This window comes from Micromys minutus (assembly GCF_963924665.1).
Source record: "Micromys minutus genome assembly, chromosome: 6".
In the NCBI taxonomy this organism is placed as follows: domain Eukaryota; kingdom Metazoa; phylum Chordata; class Mammalia; order Rodentia; family Muridae; genus Micromys; species Micromys minutus.
In genome coordinates, this window is record NC_137975.1 from 71,485,073 (window position 1) to 71,507,671 (window position 22,599).

The 22,599-nt window shown below is 42.9% G+C and overlaps 1 protein-coding gene across 1 annotated transcript in view; it reads left to right on the forward strand.

The window, feature by feature from the left end:
- The window catches only part of ELMO1 (engulfment and cell motility 1), a 318,208-nt gene that overhangs the window by 102,776 nt on the left and 192,833 nt on the right, over positions 1-22,599 (forward strand). Inside the window, exon 9 of the mRNA XM_080918030.1 lies at positions 5,698-5,806. Within this exon, the coding sequence (XP_080774156.1) occupies positions 5,698-5,806 (109 nt within the window). The remainder of the gene's footprint in view (positions 1-5,697; positions 5,807-22,599) is intronic.

The window sequence follows — 22,599 nt, forward strand, 5'->3', positions numbered from 1 at the left end:
TTTCCCCTTTGCCCTTGTAGGAACCTGGGGCTGGTGATAATATAACATTATTCGGGGACTCTGCTGTCATTAATGCAGATGACACTGGTGTGGTGTGTGTGACAGCTGATTGCTGCAAATCGGGATTTCTATCTACTTCTAGGTAGAAGCTGAGTTTTATGGTTCATGTTATCAAGGGTTCTAAGAGCGCATGCTCTACTGTGGCTCTGCACGATTAGTATTAAGAGTCAATGCTTCCTCATAGAAGCAGGAGGAGGGGGAGGGGATAGAGGGGCTCTGGAGGGGAAACTAGGAAAGGGGATAACATTTGAAATGTAAATTATAAAAATAATCCTTTAAAAAAGGGATCCAATCCAATAAACAGGGAGGTTGCTCTGGGGTTCCTTGCTCATCCTTGTGCTAGTTCCTTGTATTTCCAGGGTGAGTTTCTGCTTAAATTGCGCATAGGACTTCCTGGCCTGCTCTTCCAGTATAAGTTGGTCAGAGCACTTAGATCCCTGGACCTCTTACTCTAAAAACACATGAAGGCTTCTGGCTTGTTTTCATGTGTCCCCAGAGAGGTAATTGCTGACAATTGTGCTTTTAGTTTAGTTCCTAATGAAAGTTTTGCATGAAATGTTGGCCAAGGTCCACAGAGGAATCAGAAGGGGGGTAGAGTAGAAGGAGAATGAACCCCGACACTCTGAACCCTGTTTCAGGCACCTAGTGGCTAGAACCCCAACAGGAATTGGAAGTGTGTATGTGTGTCAGAGGCAGCGCCCTAAGTGTTTGTTTGTCAACAGATGGATTATGGACGCAGAGGGCATGCATGGGCAGTCCTGTGAGTCGGGAATTTGCAGCTCAGTTAATGAGCATCTAGTACCGTTAGTCAGGGCCAAGTCAGTTGGGTCCCAGTTTTGCAACAGCTAGAGAAACCAGGTATTGTGAGCAAGCCTCGTGAGGTGGGAGATATGGGAATGTGTGGGAATGCCTCAGCAACTTTGATTGGGGACCCTGAAGAACAGATACTCATCTTTACTGAATAGCGGAGGTTTGTGGGAAGTGTCTATTGTAGGGCCCTACCTGGGTTGATAGGCTTTGAGCTATAAGAAGCAAATCAGGAGGAACAAACCAGGAGGCAGCATCTCTTCATGGCCTCTGCATCAGCTCCTGCTTCTAGGTTCCTGCCCTGTTCTGAGTTCCTGTCTTAACTGTCTGATGAGGAACAGCTGTAAGAAAAATGAACTCTTTCCTCCCCATGGTGTTTCATCAGCAACAGGCACCTTCACTAAGACACTGTTTCAGAGTATAATTTAACAGGAAAGGAGGAAACTAAGTTTAAAAAGTATAGACTGGTACTTTCAAATGGAGCTTTTCTAAATGGCTCAGGTAGACATGACTTACTTCAAAACGCTGAAGTTGAATATAGTTATATAAGTGTGTTTCAGAAAAACAAAAGCTACTGCCAGTGTAAGCATCTCTCAACGGCAGTAAAACCTCATTACTCATAGTTGTAATAATAATTTCTAAATTATTCCTGTAAAATCTCTCACCTTAATACTTAAACAGGGAACTTTAAATACGGTGTCTGCCATGACTTTGAGAATCAGGAAGGAAGGTTTGTTTTTCTTTGGGCAGGTAAATATGAGAAGATAGATGAAGTATTAAAAATAAAGAGAAGGGCTTCTCCAAGCGATTTGCATATTGATTACTTAAATTACTACTTAATTTAGTGCCTGCTAATAAACTGCACCTTGGAAATGTTTCCTGAACGTTTATTGGCTGCAGTAATTCTGCCTAGTGTATGCGGCTCACATCCTCATTAAATATTGATGCACTCATGAAATGTTAATAGAATGTTAATGCGAAATACAGGGAATGTTCTCCCTGAGAGCCTGGAGCTAGATGTGAGCTACCTGTCTCTGGCTTTGCTTTACGTCCTGACTTCTTGCTGTTTTCTTCAGTTTGTTTCCTCATTACCAAGAAATTCACACTTCTCCCTGATCTGCTGCTGCAGATACAATTTTTTTTAAAAGGAGAAATACAATTTTTTTTTTTTTTTGGCTGATTTATGGCAATGTGGCTGTTCTCCCTGCCTGCTTTTTCAAACTGGAATTCTTGCTTTGGACCAGAATGAAGTCTGTTAAAGGAAGTGGGCGACGGGAGCTAAGCATGAGGTCTCAGGATCACTGCTTTCAGAGTCCAGATCGCTGCATTCTGCAGTGGCCTGGAGTGCAGATAAAGCCAGCCTTTCCCTTCCCTTGATCTCTTTCCTGAATTACCTGCCTTGTCACCTTCATTCCCTTGCCTGTTCCTCTCCTGACATCCGGGTTTCCATGGCCACTCAGCTCCCGTGGCCTTCTTGGGTTCTGGACTCCAGGTCTAGGCTCCTCCACTTTGTCGACTAGACAATGTGTTGGTGTTCTAATGTACACAGTCTCGCCCAAAGGGCTGTGTTCTATCTTCCTGGTATGTTTTCCTGCCCACAGACTTGGACCCAGTAGGTTCTTGATCTTCCACTGACTCACAACAAACCAAGGAAGCAGCCTTGACCTTCTGACACGCAGACTCCGAGGCTCTTTCTCTCTTCATAGCATGCATGGTGGATTGGAACTGTACATTAACTTTTCAACCTTTTCTCTATCAGAATCAGTGTGCTGTGAAGTCAGGGCCCTGTGTACCTTGCTTCTTACGCAAAGGAGTTTATCCAGGCAGCTAGTGAGTGCTCAGTTAATGTGGTTGTTTAAATGAATAAAATACCACCCCTTCCACCAACAAATTCATAGTATAGAGAGATGTATTGGTCTGATTTGTGCTATGATATATAACTTTATAAAGAAATGAGGTTTATTTTGGCTCACAGTTCAGGGACTACAAGGCCCTACTATGGTGATGAACTTTTTATTCATGTATGAGTCCAGGCTCACATGCACTCATATCCCTCTGGTGTCTGTTTTCTTTATCTACCTGTTCCTCTTCTTCCTGTCTATTCTCCCCTCCCCCTTTATAGAACCACCAGTGTTAAGTTATGGGTACCACCCTGACAGTCTGATCTGGACCAGATCACCCATCCCAGTCTCGGTGGTCTCTTAAACACTGGTCTTCCTCGCTCACAGTGGGGACTAAATTTCAGCAGCGCCTGGGGGATGCTCGGATTATCTCCACACTATAGTAAAGGAGAACCCGAAACACACACTGAACAGCAGTGCTCCTGAGAGGCCAGTGTGAATTTTAACCATTGCTGGGGTTGAACTTTATCTCCTGCTGTTTTAGGAAGAGGTGCTAAGTGCCAGAGACTGCAGTTTCTGGCCTCAGAGGATCAGAGAAAGGCAGGTCAGCCACAGTAGCATAGTAACTTAGATAGTAAATCTTATTTAGGGTTGTTGAATGATCATAAAAAGTAGAGGATTGCTAGAGCCTTTTCCCTTTTGTCCAGACGCCTCTTGCTTGTCTAGGGGGAAGTTTGGAGCAATAAACTTTTATTGAACCAGGAGAAGAGCAGAAAAACTTTTAGATACGCAAATATGCATAAACTCGGAATTTACCTCATTAGCCTTTTTGTTCTGTCTTAAAACTTCTCTTCAGCTCAGTTTTCTCTCACAGCTCAATTCTCCTCAGCTTAGTTCCTCTCAGCTCACTTCTGACTCTTCTTTGTCCTTAGCACTTAAACATCTCTCAGAATACACGATCACATGTTAAAAGTTCATCGAAAGTTCACACACAGAATCAAATCATAAATTGAAATAGCAGTCTACAACAGAGAATGTTTACATGCATATCCATTAGGAGTGATTAACTACTGAAACACCCATTACCTGTCACACAGCTTCATAGTTCATTGTAAATTGAAAACCATGAGTTATTAGTGAAGTTTTGTATAAATAAACCCAGTATCAATATTTTATCTCCTGTCCAAGTACCTATAATAAATAGTTCTCTTTTATGATCTTTGGTTAATTGTTTTGCAACCTCTTGGAATGTGCTCCGAATAGGAGAAAGTCTGGTTACCATCTAAGAACAATTGACTAGTGACACATGGAAGACTGACAGAATTCTCATTGAAGTTTTGACTATCAGAAAAGGACCTAATAGCAGTCCCATTATAAAAAGAGTTTAATAATCACTGATATAATTTTAAAAATTCTTATAGGATCATCATTAAGACTTAAGAATTCATCTGTTTGTCTATATATAGACATCTGTATGCATTACTACAAGGCAGTACATCTTCATAGATCTTCACAGATCTGCTCCAAAGGGGTGGGCTATTACTTAGGGATTGTTATATACATTTAATAATAGAGGAAAAGCATATTAATAGCAGGGATCTTTTCTAAAATGAATTTTCTTACGGCCTTGCCTAATAAGAGCAAATCTGATGCAGATTATAGAATAATCTGAAGCAGACCATCTCAGGAAGATCACCTGCTGGTGTTCAGCTTCTCCTATTATGGCTTCAGACAAGCCATAGCTTCCGATCTGTCTAATGTGGTTTTGTGTGTGAGTAGAGTAAGAGCCTCCTCAAGTATTACTGCTTTTGTTGACATACGACTTTGGACTTTATTTCCTTTAGAGAGCGGTGCGTTCTCTTTTTGTTCTGTCTATGTGAAAGATGGTTCCCTTAGGTTCATGTAGTGAGATCATTTTAAGCTAGCTATAGGAGGCAAGAGGATTTCTTATGAAAAGCAGAATTTTTAGAAGGTAGACTGAGAGGCCAAACTTAGACTACAGGGGAGAATTTTCCACATGAAGAATAGGAGACCTGGGACTCAGGTGTCCCCTGTTTACCTTTTGTCACTATCATCCGTGTGATGCCATAGCATGGTGGATGCTGTCAGCGCGGGTAGATCTGTTTCCCCATTACATTAGTTGCTACTCTTGTCACTGCGACATACAGTCTGACTGAAAGAACTGAGGGAAAGATGGCTTTTTATTCAGACTCATGACTGCACAGGTGCCAGTCTAACATGGGGTCAAAGGGCATGGCAAAACAAAGTGTGTCACATCATAGCAGACGAGGAAAGGAGAAAAAAATCAGAAAGCATCCAGGGGAAGATATCACCCACTTCTACACCCCCAGGATCTTACGTCATCTAGCAAGATGGGCTATACTTCCTCTATATCAACACCTCTAAAAGCTGTTGCACTTTTGTGGCTTCATCAAATCTATCCATTGAATAGGTCAGAGCGTTGTGATGTAATCATTTCTGGAAATGCCTTTGCCCACACACCAAGAGTAGTGCATCACTGAGCTGAGGTGCTTTATATTCTAATGAGCTGAGCAAGAAAAGCAAACCACTCATGCAAGAATAAGAAACTTCTAGCAATAAATAAACCACAGAAGTGTTGAAGTTGTACACAGTGATTGTTCCTGAGCACAAGAGATTTTCTGGTAAGAAAGGAAGAAAGCCTGGAACTTAAGAAGTAAATCTGTATTGTTTTGTCTTCAAAATGCTTCACAGACGCTTATGTGAAGATGAAAACCAAGGAGTCAAACAAAACATCTTCCTGAAGGCCAGGGAACTGTAGGAGGCTTGAAAAGTATCGAAGTCTCAGATGCTATTTTCTTGGTGTTCTGTTTAGTACAACCTACAACAGTCATCGGTGGGGGATCATCATAGGCTGGGGCGATTCGCCTTATATCTTTATCAGAGTAAGTCTTATATGTGTTTGTTTCCTTACAATTCTTTCCCTGACCAGTCCCTCTTCTGTCCGCAGATTGTGCTTGAGAACAGCAGCCGTGAAGATAAGCATGAATGTCCCTTCGGCCGTAGCAGCATAGAACTGACCAAGATGCTGTGTGAGATCCTGAAAGTGGGCGAGCTGCGTGAGTACTTGTGTATACGCCTTGTTGGTGTAGAGCTTAGGGGACCTTCAGCTTCCAAGGTTGAGCCCCCACCTCTGTGTTGAACCCAAAGCACTGACACCTTCACATCCCTTCATTAGGGTCTCTTCTCTGACTGTGCGTGTGTTTCTATGTGCCTGCTGTGTATAGAAATGTTAAAAACTATGGGAATAGAGAACTTGGCCGGTGTTTTGGTGGTTTCCAATATTATAAAAATGAGATTTACAACTGACTCACTGTTGGCTACGTAAAAGATCTGTAGGTTTTCTCCTTTTCTAGTCTTCTTGTAGACCATTTTCTCTACTTGCATTTGAAACGATTTTTCTCTATAAAGAAAAACTGAATACTTTAATGAAATTTTCTTGTTCCCAGTGTTTGAGTTGTGGGGAATATTTACTCTATAAAGAAAGAATTATGGAAGGAAGTGAGAGGCTGGAAATGAAACACTGGCCAGAGATATGCTTTGGCCTCTTTCGTATTCACATCACAGAATTTATGAGAGGACACCCAGAAGAAGAGATTCTGATGTCCCCTCCTGTTCCTTCATTGGTACAGCCTGACTTCTTCATGAAGGCGGATATGAGTTAATCTTCTTCCATTGTCCTTGCCAATGTCAAGTCTTAAAGCAGCTGATTCTCACTGCATCTACATCTATGGAACTGGTGCACACATATAAATCCTTCCTCTTAGGCTTAGCATGAGTGCCAGAGGAGACTGTTTAGATCAGGAGAAGGCTGGGCATGGTGTGCAGTTCTATCTTGAAAAGCACAAATAACGTAGCCACCTGTTTTGAGAACGTAAAAGAATGGTGTAGAGTGATTAACGGGAAGGGCCCTGATGATTACATTTGAAAAGGGAGTTAGGCTTTATTTACATTGCAGAGAAAACTACAGGTACTGTTGAGAAAAATGAGAAAATTTAGGAATTAGGACAAAACCTAACAAGTTGAGTTGTTGGACCATGAAGGAGCCAACCATCTTTCAACCAGTGTGAGCTGGATAAAAACGACAACCTTGGCATGGACCTGCTGAGGAAGGTCATTGCCCGTGAGGCCTCTGCTGCAGAGTTCTTTAGGACAGGAGCAGCACACCCGGGACAGTCTGTTCATTAATGCTCTTCACTGAGTGTTGAGATTTCAGCTCATCGGGAATCCCTGATGTGAGTTGTCTTCCCTTCCCCAATGGAGCTTGTTGTCCTGGGTATCCGTTACTGTTTGTTGAGCTTAAGTGTGTAAGTCCTAAATCAAACAACCCCCGTGTACTCTCTCTATCTGATCACAGTTTTGTGTTTATCTCAGTTTCATGGAGGGAGACTGTTTAAAGTCATTTACTTACAAGGTGATCGGAATCTCTCCAGTTCTAGGAAATGTAGAGACTCGAGGATTTCAAGTTACTGAGCTCCATTGCTCCGTTTTCATCTGCTCTTTACATCTTCCCAATGCAGTACTTTAGCAGCTTGATCTGGTCTTGAGGGAAGCGGAGAGTGCGTGTGTGCTGAGATGTTCTGTGTGTGCATGGCTTTGAGTGTGTGTGTGCTGAGATGTTCTGTGTGTGCATGGCTTTGAGTGCGTGTGTGCTGAGATGTCCTGTGTGTTCATGGCTTTCTGCTCTTCTCCTTTGCTCTGATGTCATAGTCTTCCTTAAAATGGGCACCGTGGCAGGGAGAGAGATGTTGGCAATATGGAAATGATGCATCCTCTCTAGTACCATGTGTCTACACTCACCAGACTACTCACCACAGTCAGTGGCTCTTCTAGTCATTGCTGGCCCACAGGCTAGAAGATGGGGTGAAGGTTTGAGAGGTGTCTTTACTTTGTAACTGAACGTACAGGAACATCAGTGTGTCAGGAGCCTGCTAGAGGCAAAATATTCAACTTGAAGGGGCTGACAAGGTTGGATTTTAGAGTGGGTTCTGGGTAGGGTAACTGTGGAGCTGATCTGAGATGGTTCGTGGGTCATTGTGGCCATCTTGGTAAAGAAAGGAACTGAGGTGACAGGAGTCTGAAGTCACAGCTATCTAGGAAGTCTCTGCTCTGTGTTTGTAGCTGAGGTTGGTTTGGAAGCAGTGAGAGAGAGGTTGCTGCCTTTGGAAATGTAGATTTGCTCTGATAGCTCTTTGGGGTCTTGCCACTGCATTCCGGATAATGATAGTATCTCTCTCCTGGGACTAAGATAAGGTAAAGATGAAGGCATCTTAGCCCAAGGACCTGGCACTGTGTGCCACTGTTCTTATGTCTCCTGCCTTCTAATGTAGAAATGGCTTTGATATTCTGAACAGCTCACACAGCGGGTACTAGAGCTGCCACTGCTCCCAGGCTGGGTGTGAGTGGCAGAGTGGTTGAGCTTCCTTTCACCTAAGGAGAGGATCTATAGCCATTCACTCAGTAACCATCTGCCAAACCTTCATGATGCCTTGAAAACTGCAACTGTGGATGAAGCAGAGAGAGCCTCTGCAGGAATATCTGGAATTTTCTTAAACCTCAGAAAGTGAAGAGATGGGCTGGGGCTGACAGCTTATCTGTGATCTTTTAAATTCATTATGTTTTAAGAATAATGCCTGTTTGTGATGCAGAACAATCTTTCTAATGTTTTGATAGTTTCATGTTTAACTTCTGATCTGACCTTCTGCTCACCATCATCCGCCAGGGCCTTTCTGGGCATCTTTCAAGGCTTGCAAAGTGTTTTCACTTCTGGGAAGTGCAACATGCCCAGATGACTTGTTTTCTGCTCATAAAATATAAAAGGACGGCTGTACTCTGATTGAATGCTGGACATCCAATGATAAAATACCCCATGGTAAGAGGAAAATTGCTTTTTTAAAAATGGATTGCCTCTTGCCCGGTGCCATATTAAATACGGTACTAATATGAAAAACACATTTGAATGCACCCTTATACTGAAGGAGACACCCATTTTTCTTCTTCTAAGGCAAATTAGTTTCACGTGCAAATTCATCTTCTCTTGGTTTATTTGCTTTTTTTTTTTTCTTTCCCCTTCTCACTCCTGAGTTCCCAGTTCTGAATACTTCTCAGATTTGAGTGAATAATTGACCTTGGAAATCTTAGTTTCACTGTCAGCAAATGCTGAGACCAAAGAAGTGCCCAGTTAAAAATCTAACCAGAGGGGGCGAAGGGATGCTTTTAAGTAGAAAGGTTTCATTTTCTAGAAATTATTTCTCCTTTGATTTTAATTTTAGGTCTCTCTAGGAAATCTGCTTTGGAAGTGCCAATTATAATTTGGTATCTAAAGCAAACATTAAATTACTGATACCAAATATATGTGAAGATTTTTTTAGGTGGCTTAAGTATAGACACACACAATCCTGCTTTCTAGTGATTGCGATGTCAAGAGATGAATATTATCTCTAATAGTATGGCTGAAAATAACATCTATTTCTATTCTCAGAGCACTTTGTTGAGGTTATTTAACTGAAGTGTGCAACACTCAAAATCAATAATACCTATGTTTATTAATGAAGGGAGGCCCTCTGATGACACTGTGTGGGGTCCCTCACTAAACTGGCACTCAGGATGCCCAGCGTACTGCAGAGAGTTAGGCAAAGAAAAGTGGTGGCATTTGGAGGTCTAGGGACTGCACTTGGAACATCGCTCGGTCCCTTGTAGTGTCCCAGCATGCTTCTCCACTACTTTGATCTTCTGGTTCCCTGTCTATGAACATAATCCATGTTAGGCAGGTGTTGGAGCTCAGATGAAATAATGAACATTGTTCCACTAGCTGTGGGGCACCTTCTCTGTATGCTAGGATCTGAGCCACTGTGCCATGAACGTAGAACATTTTCTGTAGCCTCAAGATGCCCACAGGATAACGGGAGCATCCTTCACATGAGCTAATGATGGTTAAAAACCATTGCCATCTATAGTATTTCATTGAGAGCAGACTGATGTTTCTAGGAGGCGGTGTTATTCTGTTTTTTTGGAATGGGCAGGGGTGGAGAAGGTGTGCTAGAGAGGCATAAGAGCTTGCATATGTGGGGACCAAAGAAACTAAGAGTGGTAGAACTCCAAGAATACATGCATGTAGGTCTGGCTAGGGGGATGGACTGAGTGGCTGTTGAAAATCCCAAAGAAAAACCAGGTAGAAATTCTGGATATTTGAAGAACTATATGTAGGTGAAGAGGGGGTTCAGGGAGAACAAACTAATGAAAGAAATGCCATCTGCTGATGCCAGGTGTGAGGTCATAAGTATTTGTCACTCAGAGGGATTTGGACTTGCCCATAACGGCCATGGGAACCAAGAGAAGGATTTGATTCCCAGAAGGCTATCCTAGTAATGAACGTCACCTTCCCGAGTTTGATCAATTACCAAGTGTGAGGAGGACTTTTAAGAAAGATAATGTGTAGAGCCAGGAATGGGGCCCAAAGCTGACATCTAACAAGTCTTACCGTGATAATGCAGCAATGAGGATGAGTTCAGCTACAGCCGACTGAAATCCCACCTGATTGCGTGAGGGCAGAGTCACTGGGCTTCGGGGGCTTATTAATCTGTGAGCGTGCCTTCAAGAGGCCCAGTCTTTCCATTCCTGTTCTGCTGTTAGCAGAATCATGGCTCCTGACACATGGTCCAGCAGCTTGCGTGGCTGTATTTTCTCCTGAGGGTCACTTCTCTCTGCGTGTTTCTACATGTCATCCACATTCTTAACTGCATGCATCAATGTTTGACACCTTGACCTCTGCCTGCCTAACCCAGACATCAGAACACGGAATGGGGCTGGCCCAGGCCAGACAAGTCATTGCTGCTAATTAGACTGGAAGTGCAGCAGGCCTTTTCTTTGTGCATGACTACCAGAGCTCAGAGTGCAGAGTTCCGTTCTGATGGAGAAATAATGTCGTGGAATATTTTCTGTCCTTATGTGAAAAGGCTTTTCTGCATTTTTCTTACTGATGTAGAAAACTATAACAAATTTTGGCGAGATTACTGTCCTGTCTCTTCTTTCCTGAGAATTGGGCAAATGCACTGGGGTTCTTTTTAAATGTGACAACATTAAAGGTTGAAGAAAAATGAAAGCTGAGGTTTGATTATAATGCATTATTCTTTCATCAGCAAGATGTAAGGCCCGGGACTCATGATAGCAAATATGTCCCCATCACCACACGTAATCTGTGTATCAGTCCAAGGTGGGTTCTGAAGGGCAGATGGACACATTTGGGGTGAAAAGCTCCATAATGCCTTCAGTTTTGCCATGTGTGCCTCTGTGACCACTTGCAATTAGATCAAACAACAAGTTCTATTTAGAAAAGAGGAAGAAAGTTTCCATCACACCGTGGAAATAATAATGACTTCCAGACTCTGTGTTTCAGGGCAATATTTATTAAAGCGCACCGGTGGTGCTAAGTGGAGCACCTTGCTTCATTTATCACCTAGACACTTGTGCTTTAGCGAGGAAAACTAACACGCCGAGCACGTGGGAGCACTCCTCGGCAGGCAGCAGCAATTAGAACAGACAGTGAGCACTGAGACACTGTGTGTGTGTGTGTGTGTGTGTGTGTGTGTGTGTGTGTTTGCGTGCGTGTGTTTGCGTGCGTGCGAACAGTTAGAGGTACAAGCCTTTACTTTCATTCTTAGCCACAACCATCTAGGTGAAGGATGGACAAGAAATGTAGATTTTTAGCAATTAAGTCTATTAACATTTTTCCCTCAAAATACTAGCTTGTTTGCTTAGCCCTTAGAAAGCTGAGCTCCTACGATCTTGATTCTGCCTAGAATTTTTAGACTGCACTCGACTTTCTTATTAAATTTCAGCTTTATAAAGTAAAAAGAAAAAACGAAGTAAATACTTAAATTTAAATGTGGCTTAAGAAAGTATATGTATTTGATCCATGTCAAAAAAAAAGATATCAAAGCATTGATGTTTCTTTACAATTGTTATACAATGGCAGGATTTATAATTGAATCATTACAAGGGAGGGAGATTTTATTGCAGTATTTAGTCTGTCCTTCAGAGTCCATGTCCCTGATTAGGCATATAGATTTCTGTCAAGGTGGTTAACCTGACTCCTTCCTTACCTTGGTCATCTGAGACATACGATCATCATCCCTTTCTCTTCTCCTTCTCTTTTTCCTCTTCTCCCCTGATTTGATAAGTGGGCCAGGAGCTGTAGAGAGAGTTCTCGGTTGACTGTGAAGTGCTCCTGAGAAGGGGATGACCTTCGCCAGGTTGGGCACAGACCAGGAGACACTGGGGCGTATCTGGCAGGAAAGACAGCTCTGCTACATAGTCTATGGCTCATAAACTTCCAACTCTGTGGTCTGTTTTCAAGGGTAATAGGATGGAAATCACAGGAAAATGTTTATCCTCATGAGACTGGATGGTAAAGAGAAACTTGACAGTTTAAAAGGATATTCTATCTAGCAGATCTCCATCATAGGTAGGGACAGTAACGTGTGTTATTCTGGGCTTTTGATCAGCATTTACTTTACTTTATGCTATCTGTGAAATGACATGTGAACTGGAAAGAACCAGGGACTATTCCTGTTTGAGTGCACTTCAGACTGGGACTGAGCCTGCAGTTCTGCCAGGCCCTGTAGGGACGAGGGATACAGGCTTGTTGAGAAAGATGGCTGATCCATGGCAACCCTTGTCTGCAGGTGCACCTCGGACATCACCTGGGCCTGACCCTCCTGATGCTCTCCTTGCTCTGCAATGTGAGGCATCGGTCTACGTGAAAGACCATAGCGTTTCATCTTCGTCTCCTCTGTTCCACTTCTGATTTCTTGATAACTCTTGGTTTGTTCTTGTTTTCGCTTGTTTCTTTGTTTTGTTTTGTTGGTCCCATTTTCCATGAAAGTTGAAATGTTTACATTTTAAGAAATTTTAACATTTGTTTTAAAAAAAGGAAAAACAACAAACATCAATAAATAAGGATAAACTGAAAATGGTGGTGATTTTGTGTTTCCAAGATGCATGTTATAGAAACCTTTCTGTTTACCTAAATTGGACACTGGATTTGACTAAAAATTTCATTTTTAAGGGTGTGTGTGTGTGTGTGTGTGTGTGTGTGTGTGTTCTGTTTTATAAAACAGAACTGGTCACCTTCTCACTGGAACCAGCTCCATTGGAAATCCAAACACTAATTTTATTTTTTAACATTTAATACCAGATATAAAGGATGTTGGAATAGAATAAGCACCCTGTCTCTGTCTCTGTCTCTGTCTCTGTCTCTGTCTCTGTCTCTCTCTCTCTCTCTCTCTCTCTCTCTCTCTGTGTGTGTGTGTGTGTGTGTGTGCGCGCGCGCGCGCTTTTGTGTTTCCAATGATAGAAGCCTGAGGACAGCCTTAGGAATCATTCCTCAGGTGACTATCTGTGATGGTTTGTATATGCTTGGGCCAGGGAGTGGCACTATTTGGATGTGTGGCCTTGTTGGAGTAGTTGTGTCACTGTGGGTGTGAACTTTAATACTCTATTCCTAGCTGCCTGGAAGCCAGTCTTCCACTAGCAGCCTTCAGATGAAGATGTAGAACTCTCAGTTCCTCCTGTACCATGCCTGCCTGGATGCTTCCATGCCTTGATGATAATGGACTGAATCTCTGAACCTGTAAGCCAGCCCCAATTAAATGTTGTCTTTTGGAAGACTTGTCTTGGTCGTGGTGACTGTTCACAGCAGTAAACCCTAACTAAGACACCGTCTTTTTTTTTTTTTTTTAACTTTTTAAGGTTTAATATTTTTATTTTATGTATATACATATTTCCCTGCACATATGTATTTGCACCATGTGTGTGTTCATGGCAGCCAAAAGAGAGGGTCAGATCCCTAGGAAGTATAGTTGTGGATAGTTTTGTCCTTCTATGTGGGTGTTGGAAACTGAACCTGTCCTCTACAAGTGCAGCTGGTGTTCTTGCATGCTGAGCCCTCAGTCAAGCCCTATTTTCCCTTTTAAGCCAGGTCTCTCACCAGCCTGGCAGACACCAAGTAAACTGGGCTGCCTGACCACTGAGTCCCAGGGCTGTGCCCTCTGTCTCCTCAGCTCTGGGATCACAGGCCTGTTCTGTCACTCCTGGCTTTTTGGTTATGTGCATTCTGAAGATGGAAGTCAGTCTCCCCTGTTTTTAAGGCAAGCACTTTACCAACTGAGCTGTCCCTCTAGCCCCAGGATCATCTTCTTATCATTAAAAAAGCTACTTTAATCCAACAAACTAACATTATATTTAATACTGAAAAGAAGATTTAAGAACTAAAGTAGGTGGCTGTGAGGCACTGGCATTCACATAGATTATTGTACCTTGGTCAGGTGAACACAGTAGAGGTACAGCATCACCAACAGGTACAGGGCTTTGAATTATGGCTAAAGAAGCCTTCTATATAGAATTCCCTAAAGAACCCAAGGAGAAGCTGCTAGCACTGACCTAAATTAGAGGGTAGATGCCGGAGAGACACAGTTTAGTAGATTTTTAGTATGTCACTGATGCCTCGGTCATTATAACACAGAAGAAACGATTGGAGCTGAGGTAGGAGTGAAAACAATCCTCATGTAAACCCCTTAGAGGGGTGAGGGCGCCTCTCAGGCTTTCCTGAAAAAGAAAGAAGCAGATTTCTTCTGGGGAAATGTTACTATGTACAGAGTAGTTATGCTCCCCCACATCAGTGTGCTGGCTCCTACCTCATCCCGGGGTAGCAACGGGAATTCCGACAGACATGTGACAGAGATGGTTGAAGAGTTCGTTTGAAGGAAGAAGGCTAAAATTGGCAGTGAGGACTTGGTAAAGAATAGCAACTAAAAAGGCCCAATAAAAATACTGCCGTAAGTGCTACTTTCCCAAGCCCATGGAGCCCATATCTCAGTTCTCCTGGGCTTTGCAGTTAGAAATCACCTCTAAAAGGTCTCACCTCAGGAAATCATTGCATTGTGGGTTCAGTTTCTTTTGGAGACACAGCCAAAAACAACCTTTTGCCCAGACCCAAAATGTAATTCTTAGTATTTTTCGACAATTAGAATTTCTCTCTGTGTCTCTCTCTGTCTGTCTCTCTTTCTCTCTGTCTCTCCCTCCCTCCATCCTTCTCTCTCTCTTTCTCTCTCACACACACCTACACACACAGACATACACACACACTTCTGTGGATACAGCCCAGTGCTGGGGAAAACACAAGATCCTGGGTTCCATACTTTGAGTCTCCACAAAAGAAATTAGACTGACAAACTCCTTCAGAGTGGACTTGGTTCTGGCCTCTTATCTATGAGGGATGAACCTGTGTGGCAAATGCCCCACCAAGAGGCCTTGAGGGAAAGAAAGGCCACAGAGACTGCTGTGACTAGGAAGGTATCTGTGTCAGGTTGCTGCTTGTGCTGACCAGTGCAGGTCAGAGAGATACTCTCTGCCTCCTCTGCATCACAGGTTCCTCCCAAGGCCCTTCTTTTGACAAATGTATACCACCTTGACTTCTGGACTGCTATAGCTTAGTGGTATAGCCGGCCTAAAGACCGTGGCTATACACAAGAGTAGCTGTGGTCTAGGACATGTGGCTTCTTATGAAAGAAAAATCATTTAATAAATGAAAATCATAAAACTAATGGATTCCAGTCTCCAAAGAAGCTGTTTACATGAATGTTGTCATCACGGTTCATCTATAAAATTATTCAAGTTTTATAGTTACTCCAGAAAAGCGGATTGTTGAATCTTTCCTCCCATGCCAGTTACTTCAAATCATAAGGTTCTGGGCTCTGGGGTCGTTGGCTAGTCTGTTTGCTTGTTTTTTTCAGGCACTGTTCAACAATTTAGTGTAGGATCATTTAGACCAGACCATGGCCCCCAAAGTCTGAGTTGTAAAATTTCCATTAACATGAAAGGGAATACAGAAAAAAAAAAAAAAAAGAGCAAAATTTAAGCCGAAGGCAGCAAGGTTCAAACAGATTAAAAACAACATGAAAACACTAAAACTCCAGAAATAGCACCGATATGATGACAGATACTAAAACGTAAAGTTTTTAAACTAAAAAGCCCAGTGTGAAAGTTTTGACAGTCTGGAAGTTCGGTCCCCAGTGCGTAGAGGAGCAGCAGATGAGAGCGCTCTGGGATGCCTGTGTCCCTTATTTTTTTCAGCTGCAGCTTCAGCAGGCCGAGATCTGCCTTGTGGGTGGGGTAGATTAGAAGTTACTTTTTAAAAGAGTTCTAGAGAGGATATGTTTTCTAAAAGGTAGAGAATCACCTGAGGTCAGCACTATGCACAGGCTATCTCTGGGGAGACGTACATCTACACATGAGGAACCAGAGACACAGAGGAAGGTGCGGTAGATGAAGGTCAAGAGGACGGAGTCAGACAGACCCCCGGTGACACTTGCTATGTTAACTCTGCATTGCTCTCAGCCCGTTCCTGTGCTCCTTCCAGACTGCCAACTCTTTGAGGACTTGGCTCCCAGTGAATTCATTTCCCACCCCCATCACAAGTGGTTCCTGCACACAGCCTGCTTTCAGGTCAGCGGTTACTGCAGGGTTAGAGTCGCTTTCTGTTTGCTTCATGGTCCATTATAAATGAATGAGGACAAGAAATAGAAAGGAGAGGGAAGACATGATATGAGACCGGTCCTGAGTTTCAGCCATTCATACCAGCCGAATGAGAAAAGGAAAGAAAAAGAAGGGAAAATATTGCAACTGTTCATAGGTATGGTGGAGGAGAATGTTGATTGTAGATGAAAGGGAGAGCGTAGTCAGAGGCAGGGACATTTGGGAGAGGCCAGAGTGGTCATGACTAGGCTGAACTGTGCCATGTGGAGAGGGGGAGGAAGAGGGGAGAGACGGGTGCAGCAGTTGGAGACCCAAAAGTACAAAGAGGGTGTGTGGCGAAAGTGGTTGGGTTTTATAGGGAAGAACAGCTCAGCTCCCTGGACTGGAGAATTCAAGCTAAGATGCTGGCAATGCCAACCAAGAGGACCCTATAACAGGTATATAATTGTGTACCCTTGTAACTCAGGGATGCTGAGAGAACCTGGCTGTCATATCTGCTTTGGTATGTTAAATAGGCACCTTGTCATGGCCTAGGTTTCAAACCTGACAGAAACTACATCACTGTTTTTTGTTTGTTTGTTCGTTTGTTTGTTTGTTTTTCTCTTTTTTCTTTTTTCTTTTCTGAAGTTTACATCTTCCATTAGATCTCTCAAACACTTTCTTGTTCCAACCTGGCTGGAAGTGAGGTGCGTCAGGGTGTCTCTTAACTCCTCTCCTGCTCAGAGTCATTTGGTGAGGGGCCACTGAGTCACATGTGAGTTAGAAAATATTAACACAATAAATGGTCCCTCAAAGAGGAAACGTAGTCTATTATTAACCTTATATTTTAGGTTATGACTTGCTTCCCCAATCTGCTATGTCCTTAACTCTAGACAGGTCTGAGTTTGCTCTCCCCTCCCTTGGCAGGGAACAGCTCAGATTTTAGCACCAAGATTTCTCTCTGATTAGGGGCTGAGCTCCAGAAAAATTTTAGAGGACTCAATGAAGACCAAAATGTCTCCATAGATACCTTTGTCTCCAGCAAGGTGCATGAGCAGCCTTCTGGAAGCAGAGAGCCTTGTGCAAGGGTGGGTGCAAACCAAGGAACTGAGCTTACCCGATCTAGTCACCTGGAGGTCAAGTCTGTCTCTGAGTAGACTTGCTCCTTGCTTTACAGAGAGGATTTCTGACCTGTGTGGAGAAACGCCATGGCATCGAAAAGCATTCAGCATTCACTCAAGCCTACTGTGGCTTCCCTTAATTTGGATTTCCAAGAGTTTGGGCCACAAGAACAGATTGCAGCTGTGGCCTGAGCATCTTTAGAAGTGTGAATCATATTTTTCCTTCTGAAGAAGCTATTTCGAGCTTTATAATTGCATATTCCCATGTTGTGTTTTTTTTTTTCCATAGAGTGAGTAAGAAGAATGACTTGCAGTTTTTGAAAATGGAAAAATGGAAGTCTGCTTTCTTTGCTCTTGTGTCTTACATAACCTAGTATATCCCCAACTTTGTGATTCCTGACCTTGGTTGTGTATCAGAGGCTCTTGAGGAACTCCTGGGGAACTTGAAGTTTAGCAGAGAAATCTGGAGGCTGGCATATTAAACACACTTTCCAGATGGTTCCTAGGTGTGGGACCGGATTCATACCTACTGTCCTGTGGTGGTGCAGACTGCATACAAGTGTGCATTTCCACAGTGTACAGAGCTTAAGAAAGGCACTTGGAAAACGTGGATAGCTCCGTTTAACTCTGTGTATCTCACTACTGACCAGCTCTGAACAAGTCTCAGTGTGACCCTCATGATACTCTGTCTTCAAGTACTGCCAAGACTTACTTTTAACTTAACTAGTTATTTGTAACCTAACTTGTATGATTATCTTAACTACTAAGTTATTAATACTAGGAATTTCTCACCAACAGTTGTTTCATGGAGAATGTATTGGCTAACTTTTTATTGTGAAAAAAATATCTGAGAGAACAGCTTAAAGGAGTTCCAGAGAGTCAGTCTCTAGATGCATGGCTCTGAGCATGGCTGCTGTTGTGGCCTGGCACAGGATGTAGTTTGTCCCCTCCGACCCGGGCAGTAAGGTCCAGAGCAAGATGCACCCTTTTAAGATGTAGACTTGCCGCCTCCAACCAGGAATCCTTTGCTGTCTAGAGAGTCTTGAAATAGAAACATGATCTGGAGACTGAGGGGTAAACACACTGACTTATAGGGTGCCTTACATTAAAACCATAAAAGAGTTTTGATTTTTTCGGTGGTTAGTTGGTGGGTTGCAGTGTTGTAGATTGGGCCCAGGACACATGCAAGCTGGGCAGATGTTCTACCCATAAGCTACATTTTCTTCAGGACCATCATCTGCTCTAAAGAACATTTCCTGCTGAGGTTGGCTACTGGGCTGTTTGCAAGAGAATAAAGGAAGTACTTTGATAAGAAATGGTATGTGTTAGATTTAGAGACCTGGCAGTGTTAACCAGAGGACATCATCCCAGGCAGGCTTAATGCCCTCATGATTTGCACAGAGACTTAACTAAATTATGGCCTTCTCACTCTAAAAAATGTCCTTGTTGAAAATATGAACTCAGTATCACTTTTATGAAGTATTTGGACCAAAAGGGTTTAGGATTTATGACATTTTTAGATCTGGAAATACTTACACATATCTAAGTAGATAATGAAATACCTTACCCAGGGACCCAACTATAAATATGAAATTCATTCATGTTATACATACCTGCATACTACTCACATAGCCTGAATGTAATTTTATATAATTTCTTAATAATTTTACTCATATAAATTTCACAGTGTGAAGTATTCTACCATGATGTAATAAGTTGACCAACAAGATTTGAGGGTTGGGCATGATGAGATGCATTCCTGTCTCAACTGTTACTGCCACAAGATCCACTTGAGAGTAGTTGAGCTTTGGAGTCATAGTTCCGTTCCTCCTCCCTTCCCACCCCTTTGCTGTGTGTGCTGAGATTGAACCCGGGACCTTGCTCATGGTGTTTGCCATCAACTGAAGAACACCCTAGCCTGCCCCTTCATTCTCTTCTGCTGAGCTCATTTTCCTCAGGTATTCTCACGCCTAGACATGTTAAAGGTTGCCCTTTGAAGCTTTTGGCAGGTAGTGGGGTCGGGAATCAGCCTGGGTGGTCTACGAGCATCTTTTCTAAAACTTACAGGAAACAGTAATAGTAAGAGTTGATGGACAGAGTCCAGCTGGGGCAGAGAATGTAGAGCAAGCGTTTAGCAGCTGCTAGACCAATCTGACATCACTGGTGCTTCCGAGCACACAGTCTGTTTTCCAGTGATTAATTCTTGCTATTTGTCTTAAGATAACATTGGTTGCTAAACAACAAGGTTAGAAAAGTGAAACACACCAGTCTTTGCCACAATGGATGAACAAACAAACCAGGTTGAGGTGGAAGGGTATCATCAGCTGGGTTTGTTAAACTCTGCATGTATGTATATGCTCATAAACAGAGTACGTGGAGAACAAACGGGGGCACCCTGACAGTGAAGGACACCTGCACCTCCATAGCTCCTTTTCTTTTCCTTTCTTTTCTTAAATAATGAACGGTGAGAGTATGTGTGTGTGTGTTGGGGGGGGATGGATTGTTCATACGGCCTCATTGGGAAGAGGGACAAATGATCCAGACGCTCACCCCAAGTCCGTCTTCATGATTCCTGACAGGACAGGGGTTTCAACAGTGCAGCAAAGTGTGCTCTTCCACCCACCACTGTCTGTGTGGAGACCGTCCTTAGGGGTCTAGTATCCAGGATACAAGCTCCTCTTCCTGTTGTATTTAACCTTATTTTCTCCTTGCAGATTCTTGGGGAGACTAATGTCTTGGGGTCTACCATTTCAACAGTCAGATAGCCAAAGGGGTAGCATGCCTGTCCCTGTAGCATGACATACTCATTTCTGCCTGAAAGCTTGCATACAACTCCCCTTTCTTTAACACCCCAATCTTGTGAAATATGAAGCAAATATCAAGAAAACCTCAGTGGGAGCCGAGGTCAGGTCTTCATCGTGGGAACTGTTTGTGGATACCCCTTGCATTTTGGTTACTCATGGAAGGACAGGATGTCACAATCACCTACATCTTGCTGACTGGAGTCAGGGTCCAATGTAGGATCCCCTCTGCTTCACCTTCTCAAATGCTGAGTATGGAGGCCAGCGTGACCGTGTCCAGAGAGCCAGTCACACACATCTGCATCTTGGCACTTATTTCTGTGGCTCTTCACAGAGAAATGTCTGTGCAGAATCCTGAACCAGTCAGGATATATTCTCACCATCTTTTTTAAAATTTTTAATTTCAGGCTAACCTGTGCTTACTTTTGAAAAAAAATCTTAAAACTCAGAGAAGCAAAACTAATAACCACCCATTATTCTGCCGCCAAGATAAAATTATGTTTTTTTCCAAACTGTTTTTTTTAGTATTTAAACAGGATTAAACTGTACTGTTTGTATATTATGTTCTTTATATTTAATATATTGTTTGTTTCCACAACAACCGAGATATAATGATATCATTGTTTCATGGCCGGATCTACTGTAATTAATTTGCTAGACTGCTTTTGGCAAGATATTTATAGATGTTTCTTCTTCTTCTTTTTTTTTTTTTCCGTGAGAAATAGCACAGTGGTGAATCTCCTCGTGATTTCACCTGGTTATTTACTGAAGGCTTACTCACAGCAGACAGAGCCATGTTAAATGGCCTGATGGCTTAAGGCTCTGTTATGGTCTGGGACAGTGTATTTCTAGAAACTCAGCAGGGTTGCTCCTCTGCTGGTCAGGCCATTGCATCTGCACACAGCTTTGACCCAGGGCTTAAAGCACTGATGGATGGCGGGTGGAGAAAGTCGTCTTCTTGATGGCGAACCTGAGATGGAGATCATTTGTGGTCAGATACTGAGATGACAGCACAGAGTCTGACAGCTGTGTCCACGGTGGAGACCTGCATGCACATCTGGCTGTAGCCATACCGCAGCTGTGGTGGTTGCTATGGTTTGTGTATGTGAGACCTTTTCTCTGTAAGACATCATTAAAGCTGTTCTATAACTGTGCTGTTATAAAGAACATATCCCAGGCTGCGTTCATTATTATATACGTATCATTCTTATTTCCATTTTGACTTAAAGATAATTTACATTAAGCTCTTTTAAGGGATTTTTTCAATGGTTTTAGACTTTAATTATACAGGCACTTCTATCAGAAGAGCAACTATTACTCGTGGCGTTAAAAGGTGAAAGAAGAAAAGAACCAAATGCCTGCGATTCCTCAACAGTTAAAGAGGGAGGAGTCATACTCTTCACTTTTCCTAAGAGCAGTGGGTTATAAAGAGAGACTTGGCTCTTGACATTTAAAAAAAAAATCTTTTTAAAAATTAAATGCTCGCTAATATCTGCTGGTCCATTTTGATGCTGTTGCCAATCTCCATGTGCCATTGACAGAGGGGACAGGCCCAGAAGCCTGTCATGCTCAGTCATGGCCTCACACGCTCTGGCCCTGGAGTGTCTCCATATTCCTTAGTCTCCTGATGGCTCTGCCCGTTCACCAAAGTTACCTTAGGTCCCAGGGTCACTTGGTCACTCTCACACCTCCTTATGTGCCCCCTCTGCTCTGTCCCTGCTTTGTCCTGTACACTGGTTTTCTTCCAAGGTCTAGTCAGAGCCCCACGTGGGTACCTGCTTCTCTGGGGGATAAATTCCATGACTGCGTTTCTCATTCCACAGATCCCACATCCCAGTGTGATCTGCTTCCTGAGGGCTCTTCCACACTCTGCCTCTTCAGTTTAGATCGTGCTTCTTACTATCTTTTGCTCTCCCAATTCAGACCCACACCTGAGCTTTGCTCTCCAGCCTCACTCTTCAACTGGCTTGACCCTGTCCTTCAGCTGGAGAAAGATCTCACCCCTTACTGAAACTCAGTCTGTCCTTCCCTTTCTTTGAAGATGTTTCCCTGTAGTTTCATCTATCTCAAAATGTCATTTTCTCCCTTGATTTTAGTATGAGGTTGCCATCCATACATCACATGTGAACAGCCCAATGAAGGACAGTTAGTGGGTGCCTTTGAAGTGTATGAAAGACAATTATGTCAGAAAGTTGAATCCTTGTCTGCTCAGACCATGGTTGAAGCAGATGATAGTGGATAGAACATCACAGTCACATAAAATAACAGAAGGCATCATCAGAGGTACAGATTGCCCACAGCAGACTCTGGTTCTTGCTGCATCTCAGTAGAAGCAGCATGAGGAATCTGGCTAAGAGTTTGATCTAACACATTCTGGGTGATGTTTTCGAGGGACAGGCTAAGCTCAAGATGGTATGT